Raw genomic sequence first — 14,566 nt, 5'->3', positions numbered from 1 at the left:
CTGCTCCTGATCACTGCCCAGTGAGCCCTGGGTTAGAGAGAGAATCATAGAAAGTTACAGCACAGAAGGAGGCCATTTTGGCCCATCGGGTCCGCGCCGGCCAACAAAGAGCTATCCAGCCTAATCCCACTTCCCAGCTCTTGGTCCGTAGCCCTGCAGGTTAGAGCATCCCAAGTGCACATCCAAGTACTTTTTAAATGTGGTTAGGGTTTCTGCCTCTACCACCCTTTCAGGCAGTGAGTTCCAGACCCCCACAGCCCTGGGGGAGGAATTTCCCCTCAAATCCCCTCTAAACCTTCCACCAATTACTTTAAATCTGTGCCCCCTGGTTTTTGACCCCTCCGCTAAGGGAAACAGGTCCTTTCTATCCACTTTATCTATGCCCCTCATAATTTTATACACCTCAATAAGGTCTCCCCTCAGCCTCCTCTGTTCCAAGGAAAACAGACCCAGCCTATCCAGCCTATCCTCATAGCTAAGATTCTCTACTCCCAGCAACATCCTTGTAAATCTCCTCTGTACCCTCTCTACTGCAATCACATCTTTCCTGCCTGTAATGTGGTGACCAGAACTGCACGGTGGCATAGTGGTTAGCACTGTTGCCTCACAGCGCCAGGGACCCAGGTTCAAATCCGGCCTCGGGTGACTGTCTGTGTGGAGTTTGCACATTCTCCCCGTGTTTGCGTGGGTTTCCTCCCACAGCCCAAAGATGTGCGGGTTAGGTTGATTGGCCATGATAAAAATTGGCCCTTAGTGTTAGGGGGGATTAAATACGTGGGGTTACGGGGATAGGGCTTGGGTGGGATGGCTGTCGATGTAGGGACCGGGTGCTAGGGTTTGGATGATCAGCCATGATCTCGTTGAATGGCGGAGCAGGCTCGAATGGCCTACTCCTGCTCCTATTTTCTATGCACGCAGTACTCTAGCTGAGGCCTAACTAGTGTTTTATACAGTTGAAGTATAACCCCCCTGCTCTTGTATTCTATGCCACGGCTAATAAAGGCAAGCATTCTGTATGCCTTCTTAACCAACTTATCTACCTGGCCTGCTACCTTCAGGGATCTGTGGACATGCACTCCAAGGTCCCTTTGTTCCTCTACACTACTCAGTGTCCTACCATTTAATGTGTATTCCCTTTCCTTGCTAGCCCTCCCCAAATGCATTACCTCACACTTCTCTGGATTGAATTCCATTTGCCACTGTTCTGCCCACCTGACCAATTTATTGATATCTTCCTGCAGTCTACAGCTTCCTTCTTCAGTATCAACCACACAGCCGATTTTAGTATCATCTGCAAACTTCTTAATCATACCCCCTATATTCAAGTCTAGATCATTGATATATACCACAAAAAGCAAGGGACCTAGTACTGAGCCCTGCATAACCCCACTGGAAACAGCCTTCCAGTCACAAAAACACCCATCAACCATTACCCTCTGCTTCCTGGCTCCGAGCCAGTTTTGAATCCAACTTGACACTCTGCCCTGGATCCCATGGGCTTTTAATGTCGTGACCAGTCTGCCATGTGGAACCTTATCAAAAGCCTTGCTAAAGTCCATATAAACTACATCAAATGCACTACCCTCATCTACCCTCCTTGTTACCTCCTCAAAAAATTCAATCAAGTTTGTTAGACACGACCTTCCCTTAACAAGGAAAACAGAGCCAGCCTATCCTCATAGCTAAGATTTTCTGTTGTCATTTCCCTTAACAAATCCGTGCTGACGATCCTTGATTAATCCGTGTCTTTCTAAATGAAGATTTATCCTGTCCTTCAGAATTCTTTCCAATAATTTTCCCACCACCGAGGTTAGGCTGACTGTCCTGTAATTACTCTGTCTATCCTTTTCTCCCTTTTTAAACAAGGGTACCACATTAGCAGTCCTCCAGCACCACACCTGAAGCCAGAGAGGATTGAAAAATGATGGTCAGGGCCTCTGCTATTTCCTCTTTTGCTTCACTTAACAGCCTGGGATACATTACATCTGGGCCTGGGGATTTATCCACTTTTAAAGCTGCTAAACTCCTTAATACTTCCTCTCTCACTATGTTTATTTCAGGGGCAATCAGCCAGGGTTCCTGCTCCTGATCACTGCCCAGTGAGCCCTGGGTTAGAGAGAGGGGAAATCAGCCAGGGTTCCTGCTCCTGATCACTGTCCAGTGATCCCTGGGTGCTGTGTGTGGTTCAGGGCAGGTTCAAACTTCATGGCGATGCTCCCCATGGTGATATGTGAAGAGAAAAAGATTGTTGAAGTCAAGCATAGGTCCCTTGCAGTCAGAATCAGGGGAATTTATAATGGGGAACAAAGAAATGGCAGACCAATTAAATACATACTTTGGTTCTGTCTTCACAAAGGAGGACACAAATAACCTCCCAGAGATGTTGGGGAACATAGGGTCTAATGAGAGATGGAACTGAATGAAATCAGTATTTGTAGGGAAATGGTGTTAAGGAAATTGACGGGATTGAAGGCCGATAAATCCCCAGGGCCTGATAATCTACATCCTAGGGTACTTAAGGAAGTGGCCCTAGAAATAGTAGATGCATTGCTGGTCATCTTCCAAAATTCTATAGATTCTGGAACAGTTCCCATGGATTGGAGAGTAGCTAATGTTACCCCACTATTCAAAAAAGGTGGTAGAGAGAAAACGGGGAATTATGGACCGGTAAGCCTGACATCGATAGTGGGGAAAATGCTAGAGTCCATTATAAAAGATGTAATAGCAGAGCACTTGGAAAACAGTGACAGGATCGGACAAAGTCAACATGGATTTACAAAAGGTAAATCGTGCTTGACTAATCTACTGGAATTTTTTGAGGATGTAACTGGTAGAATAGATAAGGGAGAACCAGTGGATGTGGTGTATTTGGACTTTCAGAAGGCTTTCGATAAGGTCCCGCATAAGAGATTAGCATGTAAAGTTAAAGCACATGGGATTGGGGGCAAGGTACTGACTTAGATAGAGAACTGGCTGGCAGACAGGAAGCAAAGAGTTGGAATAAACGGGTCTTTTTCCGAGTGACAGGCAGTGACTAGTGGGGTACCGCTAGGGACCCCAGCTATTCACAATATAAATTAATGATCTAGACGAAGGAACTAGATGTAATATCTCCAAGTTTGCAGACGACACAAAGCTGAGTGGGCGTGTGTGCTGTGAGGAGGATGCCGATAAACTCCAGTATGATTTGGACAGGTTGGGTGATTGGGCAGATGTATGGCAGATGCAGTATAATGTGGATAAATGCGAGGTTATCCACTTTGGTGGCAAAAACAGGAAGGCAGATTATTATCTGAACGGCAATAGATTGGGAGAAGGGGAAGTGCAAAGAGACCTGGGTGTCCTTGTGCACCAGTCGCTGAAGGTAAGCATGCAGGTGCAGCAGGCGGTTAAGAAGGCAAATGGTATGCTGGCCTTCGTAGCGAGAGGATTCGAGTACAGGAACAAGGATGTCTTGCTGCAGTTGTACAGGGTCTTGGTGAGACCGCATCTTGAGTATTGTGTGCAGTTTTGGTCGCCTTACCTGAGGAAGGATGTTCTTGCCATGGAGGGAGTGCAGCGAAGATTCACCAGACTAATACCTGGGATGGCAGGAATGACGTATGAGGAGGGATTGTGTCGATTGGGCTTATACTCGCTGGAGTTTAGAAGAATGAGAGGGGATCTCATTGAAACTTATAAAATTCTAACAGGACTAGACAGACTAGATGCAGGAAGGATGTTCCCAATGGCCGGGGAGTCCAGAACCAGGGGTCACAGTCTAAAGATAAGGGGTAAGCCATTTAGGACAGAGATGAGGAGGAATTTCTTCACCCAGAGAGTGGTGAACCTGTGGAATTCTCTACCACAGAAGGCAGTTGAGGCCAATTCATTAAATATATTCAAGAAGGAGTTAGATATATTTCTTAAGGCTAAAGGGATCAAGGGATATGGGGAGAAGGCAGGGAGAGGGTACTGAGTTTGGATGATCAGCCATGATCTCATTGAATGGCGGAGCAGGCTCGAGGGGCCGAATGGCCTACTCCTGCTCCTATCTTCTATGTTTCTAAAAGCTCACTATCTGGGCTCAGGTGTGGTATTGGAGGGCAGCCAGTGCACACAGAACCCGAATCTGAGCGTGAGTCAGTGCCTTCAGGGCCGGGGGGAAAGGAGGATGTCTGTGCCACCCTGCCCTGGTGTGTATAAAAAGGCCCAGGGTCCCGGCTGCTCATCCCGTCTGTGTGTGTCTCTGCAGGAAATGGATAAAATGGACCAGTTGCAGAGCAAGCTTCACACCTACAGCATGTTTGGGCTGCCCAAGGTGCCAGCACAGCTACGATTCGATCAGGATTCCTGGGAAGAGGCGGAGGAGACCAGCCTGTACCTCGAGGGGTCATGGCAGGAGATCATCGAGGGTCCTGAGGTAAACCTGCTAACCGGATCAGCCAGGGCTGTAGCCGGGCACCCTGGGGTGCTGGGAGCGTGAACATTAAATCAAACACAGAGCTCCCGACACTGAGAGTAGCAGCCTGACCGCCTCCACCACACCAATGCCCTCTCACAGGCACCCTCTTATATCTCCTCCCAGTGGCCATTCTTCCTGTGTGAGTCCAGTGAGTGTCAGCAGGCTATTCTACTGGGAGTGCATCACAGTGCTGCCTGATTCTGGCCTCACCCGATATCCGGACACGCACTTTATAACGAGGGTCACTGGATGGTGCTCGGGAACGAGAATCCTGACTAACATGGGTATTGCGGCCAGTTGCACTAGCCCGGGTTTCGAACAGTGTCTGTACCGTACACGCCAGCACTGAGTGGGTAAATCCTGCCACACTCGCACTGTTCACTCAATTTAATAATCTTTAAAGGTAAGATAAGTGATGATCATGTGCAGTTTAAAAATAATTTTTGAGCATGAACAGTGATTCAAGCTGGGCTTCTGTGATTTAAATATTTCACTAACAGAATTATGTTTTCTAATGGTTTTGCCTCGCTGTGAATTTTTAATGTGTTCACTAGTTTATTTTGGACTTTGAATTGAAAGTTTATTGTGGAGTGCCCTCGTAACATTGCGGCGTTTTTACTACTGTTCTGTATTTGGCACAAGGATATCAGACAGACCTGCCCCTTAAAGAAATGCCACTTCTTGTTGGGCTCGCACTGTCAGATTTAAGTCTCTCCAGAGGTCTGTCAGATTTGAGCTAATTACAGATTAAAGTCACTTCCTCATTGAATTTCATCACATTTCTAATTCCTATTTCCTGAGTCATGCGGTGAATGGCACGTGGGTGAGACAACCCCGTGCTGAGCTCAGTGACAGTGAACCTCTGACCCAGTTCACTCACCTCCTTGCTAATCCAGCTCCTCCTCTTCCAATGTGTCCAGGCGGGAGATGGGTTGAGCACAAAGCTCCAGTCTCCCAGATCACATTTTACCCTTGTTTCTTTCTATACCCTGTTCTCCATGTACAGGTTACCCCGACTCCACCACAGCCGGGTATGGCACCCCACAGACTCCCCCCTCCCCACCACGACCTCCCCCTCCCCTCCCCACCACGACCTCCCCCTCCCCTCCCCACCACGACCTGCCCCTCCCCCCCCCACCGACTACCTCCCCCTCCCCCCACACCGACTACCTCCCCCTCCCCCCACACCGACTACCTCCCCCTCCCCCCCGACTACCTCCCCCTCCCCACACCGACTACCTCCCCCTCCCCCCACACCGACTACCTCCCCCTCCCCCCACACCGACTACCTCCCCCCCCGACTACCTCCCCCTCCCCCCACCGACTACCTCCCCCTCCCCCCACACCGACTACCTCCCCCTCCCCCCACACCGACTACCTCCCCCTCCCCACACCGACTACCTCCCCCTCCCCCCACACCGACTACCTCCCCCTCCCCCCACACCGACTACCTCCCCCCCCGACTACCTCCCCCTCCCCCCACACCGACTACCTCCCCCTCCCCACACCGACTACCTCCCCCTCCCCCCACACCGACTACCTCCCCCCCCGACTACCTCCCCCTCCCCCCCCGACTACCTCCCCCTCCCCCCACCGACTACCTCCCCCTCCCCCCACACCGACTACCTCCCCCTCCCCCCACACCGACTACCTCCCCCTCCCCCCACACCGACTACCTCCCCCTCCCCCCACCGACTGCCTCCCCCTCCCCCACCGATTCCTTCCCCCCCCACCGACTACCTCCCCCTCCCCCCACACCGACTACCTCCCCCTCCCCCCCACCGACTACCTCCCCCTCCCCCCACACCGACTACCTCCCCCTCCCCCCACACCGACTACCTCCCCCTCCCCCCACACCGACTACCTCCCCCTCCCCCCCGACTACCTCCCCCCTCCCCCCCGACTACCTCCCCCTCCCCACACCGACTACCTCCCCCTCCCCACACCGACTACCTCCCCCTCCCCCCACCGACTACCTCCCCCTCCCCCCACCCCGACTACCTCCCCCTCCCCACACCGACTACCTCCCCCTCCCCCCACCGACTACCTCCCCCTCCCCCCACACCGACTACCTCCCCCTCCCCCCACACCGACTACCTCCCCCTCCCCCCACCCCGACTACCTCCCCCTCCCCACACCGACTACCTCCCCCTCCCCCACCGACTACCTCCCCCTCCCCCCACACCGACTACCTCCCCCTCCCCCCACACCGACTACCTCCCCCGACTACCTCCCCCTCCCCCCACCGACTACCTCCCCTCCCCCCCCGCACCGACCACCTCCCCCCTCCCCCCCCACCGACTACCTCCCCCTCCCCCCGCACCGACTCCTCCCCCTCCCCCCCCACCGACTCCCCCCTCCCCCCCACCGACTACCTCCCCCTCCTCCCCCGCATCGACTACCTCCCCCTCCCCCCACCGACTACCACCCCCTCCCCCACCGATTCCTTCCCCCCTCCCCCACCGACTACCTCCCCCCTCCCCCCACCGACTCCTCCCCCTCCCCCCACCGACTCCTTCCCCCTCCCCCCACGACTACCTCCCCTCCCCCCCCCACCGACTACCTCCCCCTCCTCCCCCACCGACTACCTCCCCCTCCTCCCCCACCGACTACCTCCCCCTCCCCCATTGACTCCTCCCCCTTCCACCGACTCCCCACTGAGGTATGGGTCCCGCAGGCACTGACTCTCCCTGGGGTCCAGGTTCCACAGACACTGACTCTCCCTGGGGTCCAGGTTCCACAGACACTGACTCTCCCTGGGGTCCAGGTTCCACAGACACTGACTCTCCCTGGGGTACAGGTCTCACAGGCACTGACTCTCCCTGGGGTACAGGTCTCACGGGCACTGACTCTCCCTGGGGTACAGGTCTCACAGACACTGACTCTCCCTGGGGTCCAGGTCTCACGGGCACTGACTCTCCCTGGGGTAAGGGTCTCACAGACACTGACTCTCCCTGGGGTAAGGGCCTCACAGACACCGACTCTCCCTGGGGTAAGGGTCTCACAGACACTGACTCTCCCTGGGGTAAGGGTCTCACAGACACCGACTCTCCCTGGGGTAAGGGTCTCACAGACACCGACTCTCCCTGGGGTAAGGGTCTCACGGGCACTGACTCTCCCTGGGGTAAGGGTCTCACGGGCACTGACTCTCCCTGGGGTACAGGTCTCACAGACACTGACTCTCCCTGGGGTAAGGGTCTCACAGACACTGACTCTCCCTGGGGTACAGGTCTCACAGGCACGACTCTCCCTGGGGTACAGGTTCCACAGACACTGACTCTCCCTGGGGTCCAGGCCTCATGGACACTGACTCTCCCTGGGGTACATGTCTCACGGGCACTGACTCTCCCTGGGGTAAGGGTCTCACAGGCACTGACTCTCCCTGGGGTAAGGGTCTCACGGGCACGACTCTCCCTGGGGTACAGGTCTCACAGACACTGACTCTCCCTGGGGTAAGGGTCTCACAGACACTGACTCTCCCTGGGGTAAGGGTCTCACAGACACTGACTCTCCCTGGGGTAAGGGTCTCACAGACACCGACTCTCCCTGGGGTAAGGGTCTCACAGACACTGACTCTCCCTGGGGTAAGGGTCTCACAGACACCGACTCTCCCTGGGGTAAGGGTCTCACGGGCACTGACTCTCCCTGGGGTAAGGGTCTCACGGGCGCTGACTCTCCCTGGGGTACAGGTCTCACAGACACTGACTCTCCCTGGGGTAAGGGTCTCACAGACACCGACTCTCCCTGGGTACAGGTCTCACAGGCACGACTCTCCCTGGGGTACAGGTTCCACAGACACTGACTCTCCCTGGGGTCCAGGTCTCATGGACACTGACTCTCCCTGGGGTACATGTCTCACGGGCACTGACTCTCCCTGGGGTAAGGGTCTCACAGGCACTGACTCTCCCTGGGGTAAGGGTCTCACGGGCACTGACTCTCCCTGGGGTACAGGTCCCACAGACACCGACTCTCCCTGGGGTACAGGTCTCACAGACACTGACTCTCCCTGGGGTCCAGGTCTCATGGGCACTGACTCTCCCTGGGGTACATGTCTCACGGGCACTGACTCTCCCTGGGGTAAGGTTCTCACAGGCACTGACTCTCCCTGGGGTAAGGGTCTCACGGGCACTGACTCTCCCTGGGGTACAGGTCCCACAGACACCGACTCTCCCTGGGGTACAGGTCTCACAGACACTGACTCTCCCTGGGGTCCAGGTCTCATGGGCACTGACTCTCCCTGGGGTAAGGGTCTCACAGGCACTGACTCTCCCTGGGGTACAGGTCCCACAGACACCGACTCTCCCTGGGGTCCAGGTCTCACGGACACTGACTCTCCCTGGGGTACAGGTCTCACGGGCACTGACTCTCCCTGGGGTAAGGGTCTCATGGGCGCTGACTCTCCCTGGGGTACAGGTCCCACAGACACCGACTCTCCCTGGGGTACAGGTCTCACAGGCACGACTCTCCCTGGGGTACAGGTTCCACAGACACTGACTCTCCCTGGGGTCCAGGTCTCATGGACACTGACTCTCCCTGGGGTAAGGGCCTCACGGGCGCTGACTCTCCCTGGGGTAAGGGTCTCACGGGCACTGACTCTCTCCCTGGTGCATATATCGATTTTCCAGCATGAGTCACTGGATAATTATCAGGTCGAACTCCGCCAGAGTCACGCCCCCTCCCTAATTCAGAGGCACTGAGCAGGTCCGGCAGCATCTGTGGAGAGAGAAACAGAGTTAACGTTTCAAGTCGATGAGCTTTCATTAGAACTGGAAATAATTAGAGATGTAACAGGTTTTAAGCAAGTGTTTTTAAGCAAGTACAGAGGCAGGGAAAGGCGGGGGCGGAGGAGAGGAAAACACAAAAGGGAAGGTCTGTAATAGGGTGGAGAGCTGGAGTGATTAAATGACTAAAGGGATGATGGTGCAAGGCTAAAGGGGATGGTAATGACACAAGTTGAGAAACAAAAGATGGATCTCGAGGAGGTGTAAATGGCAACAGCAGAATCATTACCAACAGCTGCTATCTGAGAAAATGGGAGCAGTGGTTATGATTTGAAATTGTTGAACTCAGTGTTGAGTCCGGAAGGCTGTAAAGTAACTAATCAAAAGATGAGGTGCTGTTCCTCGAGCGAGAATATAGGTAGAGCCCGGGTATTTGGGTACTGATAGGGTATTTATGGGGGGGGAGTCCTTGGGTATGTGGGGTATGTATGGGGTTGAGCCTGAGTATGTGGGGGTATTTATGGGGGGAGCCCCTGGGTATGTGGGGGTATTTATGGGGGGAGCCCCTGGGTATGTGGGGGTATTTATGGGGGGAGCCACTGGGTATGTGGGGGTATTTATGGGGGGAGCCGGGCATGTGGGGTATTTATGGAGGAGGAGCCCAGGTACAGTGAATCATAGAATCATAGAAAGTTGCAGCACGGAAGGAGGCCATTTCGGCCCATCGTGTACGCGCCGGCCAACAAAGATCTATCCAGACTAATCCCACTTCCCAGCTCCTAGTCCGTAGCCCTGCAGGTTAGAGCATCCCAAGTGCACATCCAAGTACTTTTTAAATGTGGTTAGGGTTCCTGCTTCTACCACCCTTTCAGGCAGTGAGTTCCAGACCCCCACATCACTCTGGGTGAAGACATTTCCCCTCAAATCCCCTCTAAACCTTCCCCCAATTACTTTAAATCTGTGCCCCCTGGTTTTTTACCCCTTTGCTGAGGGAAATAGGTCCTTTCTATCCACTTTATCTATGCCCCTCATAATTTTATACACCTCAATAAGGTCTCCCCTCAGCCTCCTCCATTCCAAGGAAAACAGACCCAGCCTATCCAGTCTTTCCTCATAGCTAAGATTCTCTACTCCCGGCAACATCCTTGTAAATCTCCTCTGTAACCTCTCGAGTGCAATCACATCTTTCCTGTAATGTGGTGACCAGAACTGTATGCAGTACTCTAGCTGAGGCCTAACTAGTGGTTTATACAGTTGAAGCATAACCCTCTTGTATTCTATGCCACGGCTAATAAAGGCAAGCATTCTGTATGCCTTCTTAACCAACTTATCTACTTGGCCTGCTATCTTCAGAGATCTGTGGACATGCACTCCAAGGTCCCTTTGTTCCTCTACACTACTCAGTGTCCTACCATTTAATGTGTATTCCCTTTCCTTGTTAGCCCTCCCCAAATGCATTACCTCACACTTCTCTGGATTGAATTCCATTTGCCACTGTTCTGCCCACCTGACCAATTTATTGATATCTTGCTGCAGTCTACAGCTTCCTTCTTCAGTATCAACCACACAGCTGATTTTAGTATCATCTGCAAACTTCTTAATCATACCCCCTATTTTCAAGTCAAGATTGTTGATATATACCACAAAAAGCAAGGGACCTAGTACTGAGCCCTGCGGAACCCCACTGGAAACAGCCTTCCAGTCACAAAAACACCCATTAACTATTACCCTCTGCTTCCTGTTTCAGAGCCAGTTTTGAATCCAACTTGACACTCTGCCCTGGATCCCATGGGCTTTTAACGTCGTGACCAGTCTGCCATGTGGAACCTTATCAAAAGCCTTGCTAAAGTCCATATACACTACATCAAACGCACTACCCTCATCTACCCTCCCTTGTTACCTCCTCAAAAAATTCAATCAAGTTTGTCAGACACGACCTTCCCTTAACAAATCCGTGCTAACTATCCTTGATTAATCCATGTCTTTCTAAATGAAGATGTATCCTGTCCTTCAGAATTCTTTCCAATAATTTTCCCACCACCGAGGTTAGGCTGATTGGCCTGTAATTACTCGGTCTATCCTTTTCTCCCTTTTTAAACAAGGGTACCGCATTAGCAGTCCTTCAGTACCACACCTGAAGCCAGAGAGGATTGGAAAATGATGGTCAGGGCCTCTGCTATTTCCCCTTTTGCTTCGCTTAACAGCCTGGGATACATTTCATCCGGGCCTGGGGATTTATCCACTTTTAAAGCTGCTAAACCCCTTAATACTTCCTCCCTCTCACTATGTTTATTTCATGTAATATTTCACACTCCTGCCCCCCGATAGCAATGTCTGCTTTGCCCCTCTCCTTTGCGAAAACAGATGCAAAGTATTCATTAAGAACCCTACTGACGCCTCCTGTCTCCAGACATAGATTACCCTCCTGATCTCTAATAGGCACTACCCTTCCTTTAGTTACCCTCTTACTCTTAATATATTTATAAAACATCTTTGGGTTTTCCTTGATTTTACTTGCCAAGAATTTTTCATGCTCTCTCTTTGCTTTCCTAATATCATTTTTAATTGCACCCCTGCACTTTCTGTACTCCTCTAAAGATTCTGGAATATTTAGCCCTCGTCCTTGAATGCCTCCCACTGCTCTGACACTGATTTACCTTCAAGTAGCTGTTTCCAGTCCACTATGGCTAAATCCCCTCTGAGCTTAGCTAAATTTGCTTTTCCCCAATTTAGAATTTTTATTCCTGGTCTATCCTTATCCTTTTCTATAACTACCTTAAATCTAACAGAATTATGGTCACTAGCACCAAAATGCTCCCCACTGATACGCCTTCTACCTGCCCAGCTTCATTCCCTAAAACTAAGTCCAGAACCGCCCCCTCCCTTGTTGGGCTTGCTACATACTGGCTCAAAAAGTTCTCCTGGATGCATTTTAGGAATTCCGCACCTTCTATACCCTTCACACTAATTTTATCCCAGTTAATATTGGGGTAGTTAAAACCCCCTACTATTACTGCCCTATGGTTTTTGCACTTCTCAGAAATTTGTCTACATATTTGTTCTTCTATCTCCCTCTCACTGTTTGGGGGTCTGTAGTACACTCCCAGCAGTGTGATCACCCCTTTTTTGTTTTTCAATTCGACCCATATGGCCTCGTTTGTTGATCCCTCTAACATATCATCCCTCCTCACAGCTGTAATAGTTTCTTTAATCAATACCGCGATACCCCCTCCCTATTTACCTCCCTCTCTATCCCATCTGAAAATCCTGTAACCAGGAATGTTGAGCTGCCATACCTGCCCCTCTTTCGGCCATGTCTCTGTAATAGCTATAATATCATAGTCCCAAGTATCTACCTGTGCCATCAGCTCATCTGCCTTGTTCGCTATATTCCTTGCATTGAAGTATATACCTGTGGTAAACCACGTTCACTATCGTATCACTGTTAGTAGTTAGCACTGTTCACCACTGTTCGTTACAACTGTATCACTGACCACTATTGTATCACGGTACGAGGTCGCCTCTTGCCACACTGCTATACCTGGGATGACCACTGCCGACTCCGCCTTGGCTCCACCCACCAGGCCAGGTATAAAGGTGAGCGACTGGCTGGTATTCCTCCTGCTTGGATCGGATCACCCACGAGAGTGGGCTCTGTTATTTAGTCAATAAAAACCTTTAGTCACCTTCGTAACTCTTCGCCTTTTATTGGAGGAATTGATAGGTATATCAATTTTATTGACTAAATTTAATGATGTCCGACAACGAGTCACAACCGGCGGAGGAGCCACCAGCGCAGCTCCCAGGAGCACAGCCACACCAGCCAGCTTGGCTGCGAGCCCTCAGACCGCCGTACCTGGACCTGAACCCACGAGCAGCAAACTCAGCCGCAGACTTTAAACACTGGCTGGTCTGCTTCGAATCATACCTGAGAGAATCCAGCGTCCCTCAGGCATCCAAACTAAGTGTCCTGCAGGCACAACTGAGCCCGAGAGTATACACTCTCATCGAGGACATGACTACCTACGAGACCGCCATCAACCTGCTGAAACAGAAGTACCGGACCCCGGTAAACTACATGTACGCTAGGCACCTCCTAAGATCACGGCCGCAACAGCCAGGAGAATCAGTAGCCGAATTCTCACAGGCGCTATATGCACTCGCCAGGAACTGTGACTTTAAATCGGTGTCGGCAGCCGAAAATACTGAAGATAATATCCGCGACGCATTCCTGAAAGGCCTACGGTCCGAGTACTCACGGCAAAGACTGCTGGAAGCTAAAGACCTCAGCATGGAAAAAGCTGAAGCCCTCGCTATCTCCCTGGAAGTGGCCCACCAAGATCAGGAAGCATTCACCAGGTACTGCTCGCGACCCTGGGACTCGGGCCCGACCCCTACCACAGCACCCTTCCCAGCGCCGCCCCCGGGACCTACCTCTGCGTCGGCGTCCCGGACCCGACCGGCCCCGCCTCCCCCGGCACCGGCCCCGACATCGGGCATCCGCGATCGGGCCGCCGGCTGTTTTTTTTGTGGCCAGGAGAAGCACCCGAGGTCGCGCTGCCCAGCCAAGAACTCCATATGCAAAACCTGCCTGAAGAAAGGCCACTTCTCCAAGGCCTGCAGGAGCGGATCCTCAGAGGCCAGCAGTGCCGCATGCGAACTATGGGGGCGGCCATCTTCGTTTAGGGCAACTGAGGCCAGCATCCCCACACATGAGTCATGGGGCGGCCATCTTTGTTTAGGGCAACTGAGGCCAGCATCCCCACACATGAGTCATGGGGGCGGCCATCTTTGATTAAGGCAACCGACCCCAATAGTGCCTCATGTGAGTTACGGGGGCAGCCATCTTCTCCGTCATTTTGCCCTACCTCGTGGGAGACGCCATTTTACTCACCACGCCCGACCGCCTCGCCCGCAGATGACAACGACTCGCTCAGCTACACACTAGCTTCCGTCACCCTGGACCAAGCCCGCCCGCACCATCTGTCCAAGTCAATGATGGACATCAAAGTGAACGGCCACGCCACGACCTGCCTGTTCGACAGCGGAAGCACGGAGAGCTTCATCCACCCAGACACGGTGAGCCACTACTCCCTCTCTGTCCTACCAACGCGCAGCCGAATCTCGATGGCATCGAGGTCCCACGCCACGGACATCAGCGGCTACTGTGTCGTGACCCTGTCGGTTAAGGGCACGGAGTATAAAAACTTTAAACTCCTCGTCCTCCCCCATCTCTGCGCTGCCGTCCTACTAGGGCTGGACTTCCAATCCCACCTCCAAAGCGTAACCCTAGCATACGGTGGACCCCTCCCCCCACTCACAGTCAACAACCAGCAAACGTTAAACCGCCCACCGCGTAACACCTGCAGCCTCTCCACCCTCAAGGTCCCGCCACCCTCTC

At 52.8% G+C, this 14,566-nt stretch overlaps 1 protein-coding gene across 1 annotated transcript in view; it reads left to right on the top strand.

Annotated features, from left to right (window-relative positions):
* The window catches only part of LOC147100668 (pleckstrin homology domain-containing family G member 5-like), a 133,537-nt gene that overhangs the window by 98,211 nt on the left and 20,760 nt on the right, over positions 1-14,566 (top strand). The window contains exon 10 of the mRNA XM_085967552.1: positions 4,235-4,402. Within this exon, the coding sequence (XP_085823678.1) occupies positions 4,235-4,402 (168 nt within the window). The remainder of the gene's footprint in view (positions 1-4,234; positions 4,403-14,566) is intronic.

The sequence above is a fragment of the Somniosus microcephalus genome, chromosome 25, assembly GCF_052327205.1.
Source record: "Somniosus microcephalus isolate GS21.2 chromosome 25, FLI_Smic_1.0, whole genome shotgun sequence".
Lineage (NCBI taxonomy): Eukaryota > Metazoa > Chordata > Chondrichthyes > Squaliformes > Somniosidae > Somniosus > Somniosus microcephalus.
The sequence above is the reverse complement of the archived record's forward strand: the minus strand, read 5'-3'. Positions and strand labels throughout refer to the sequence as shown.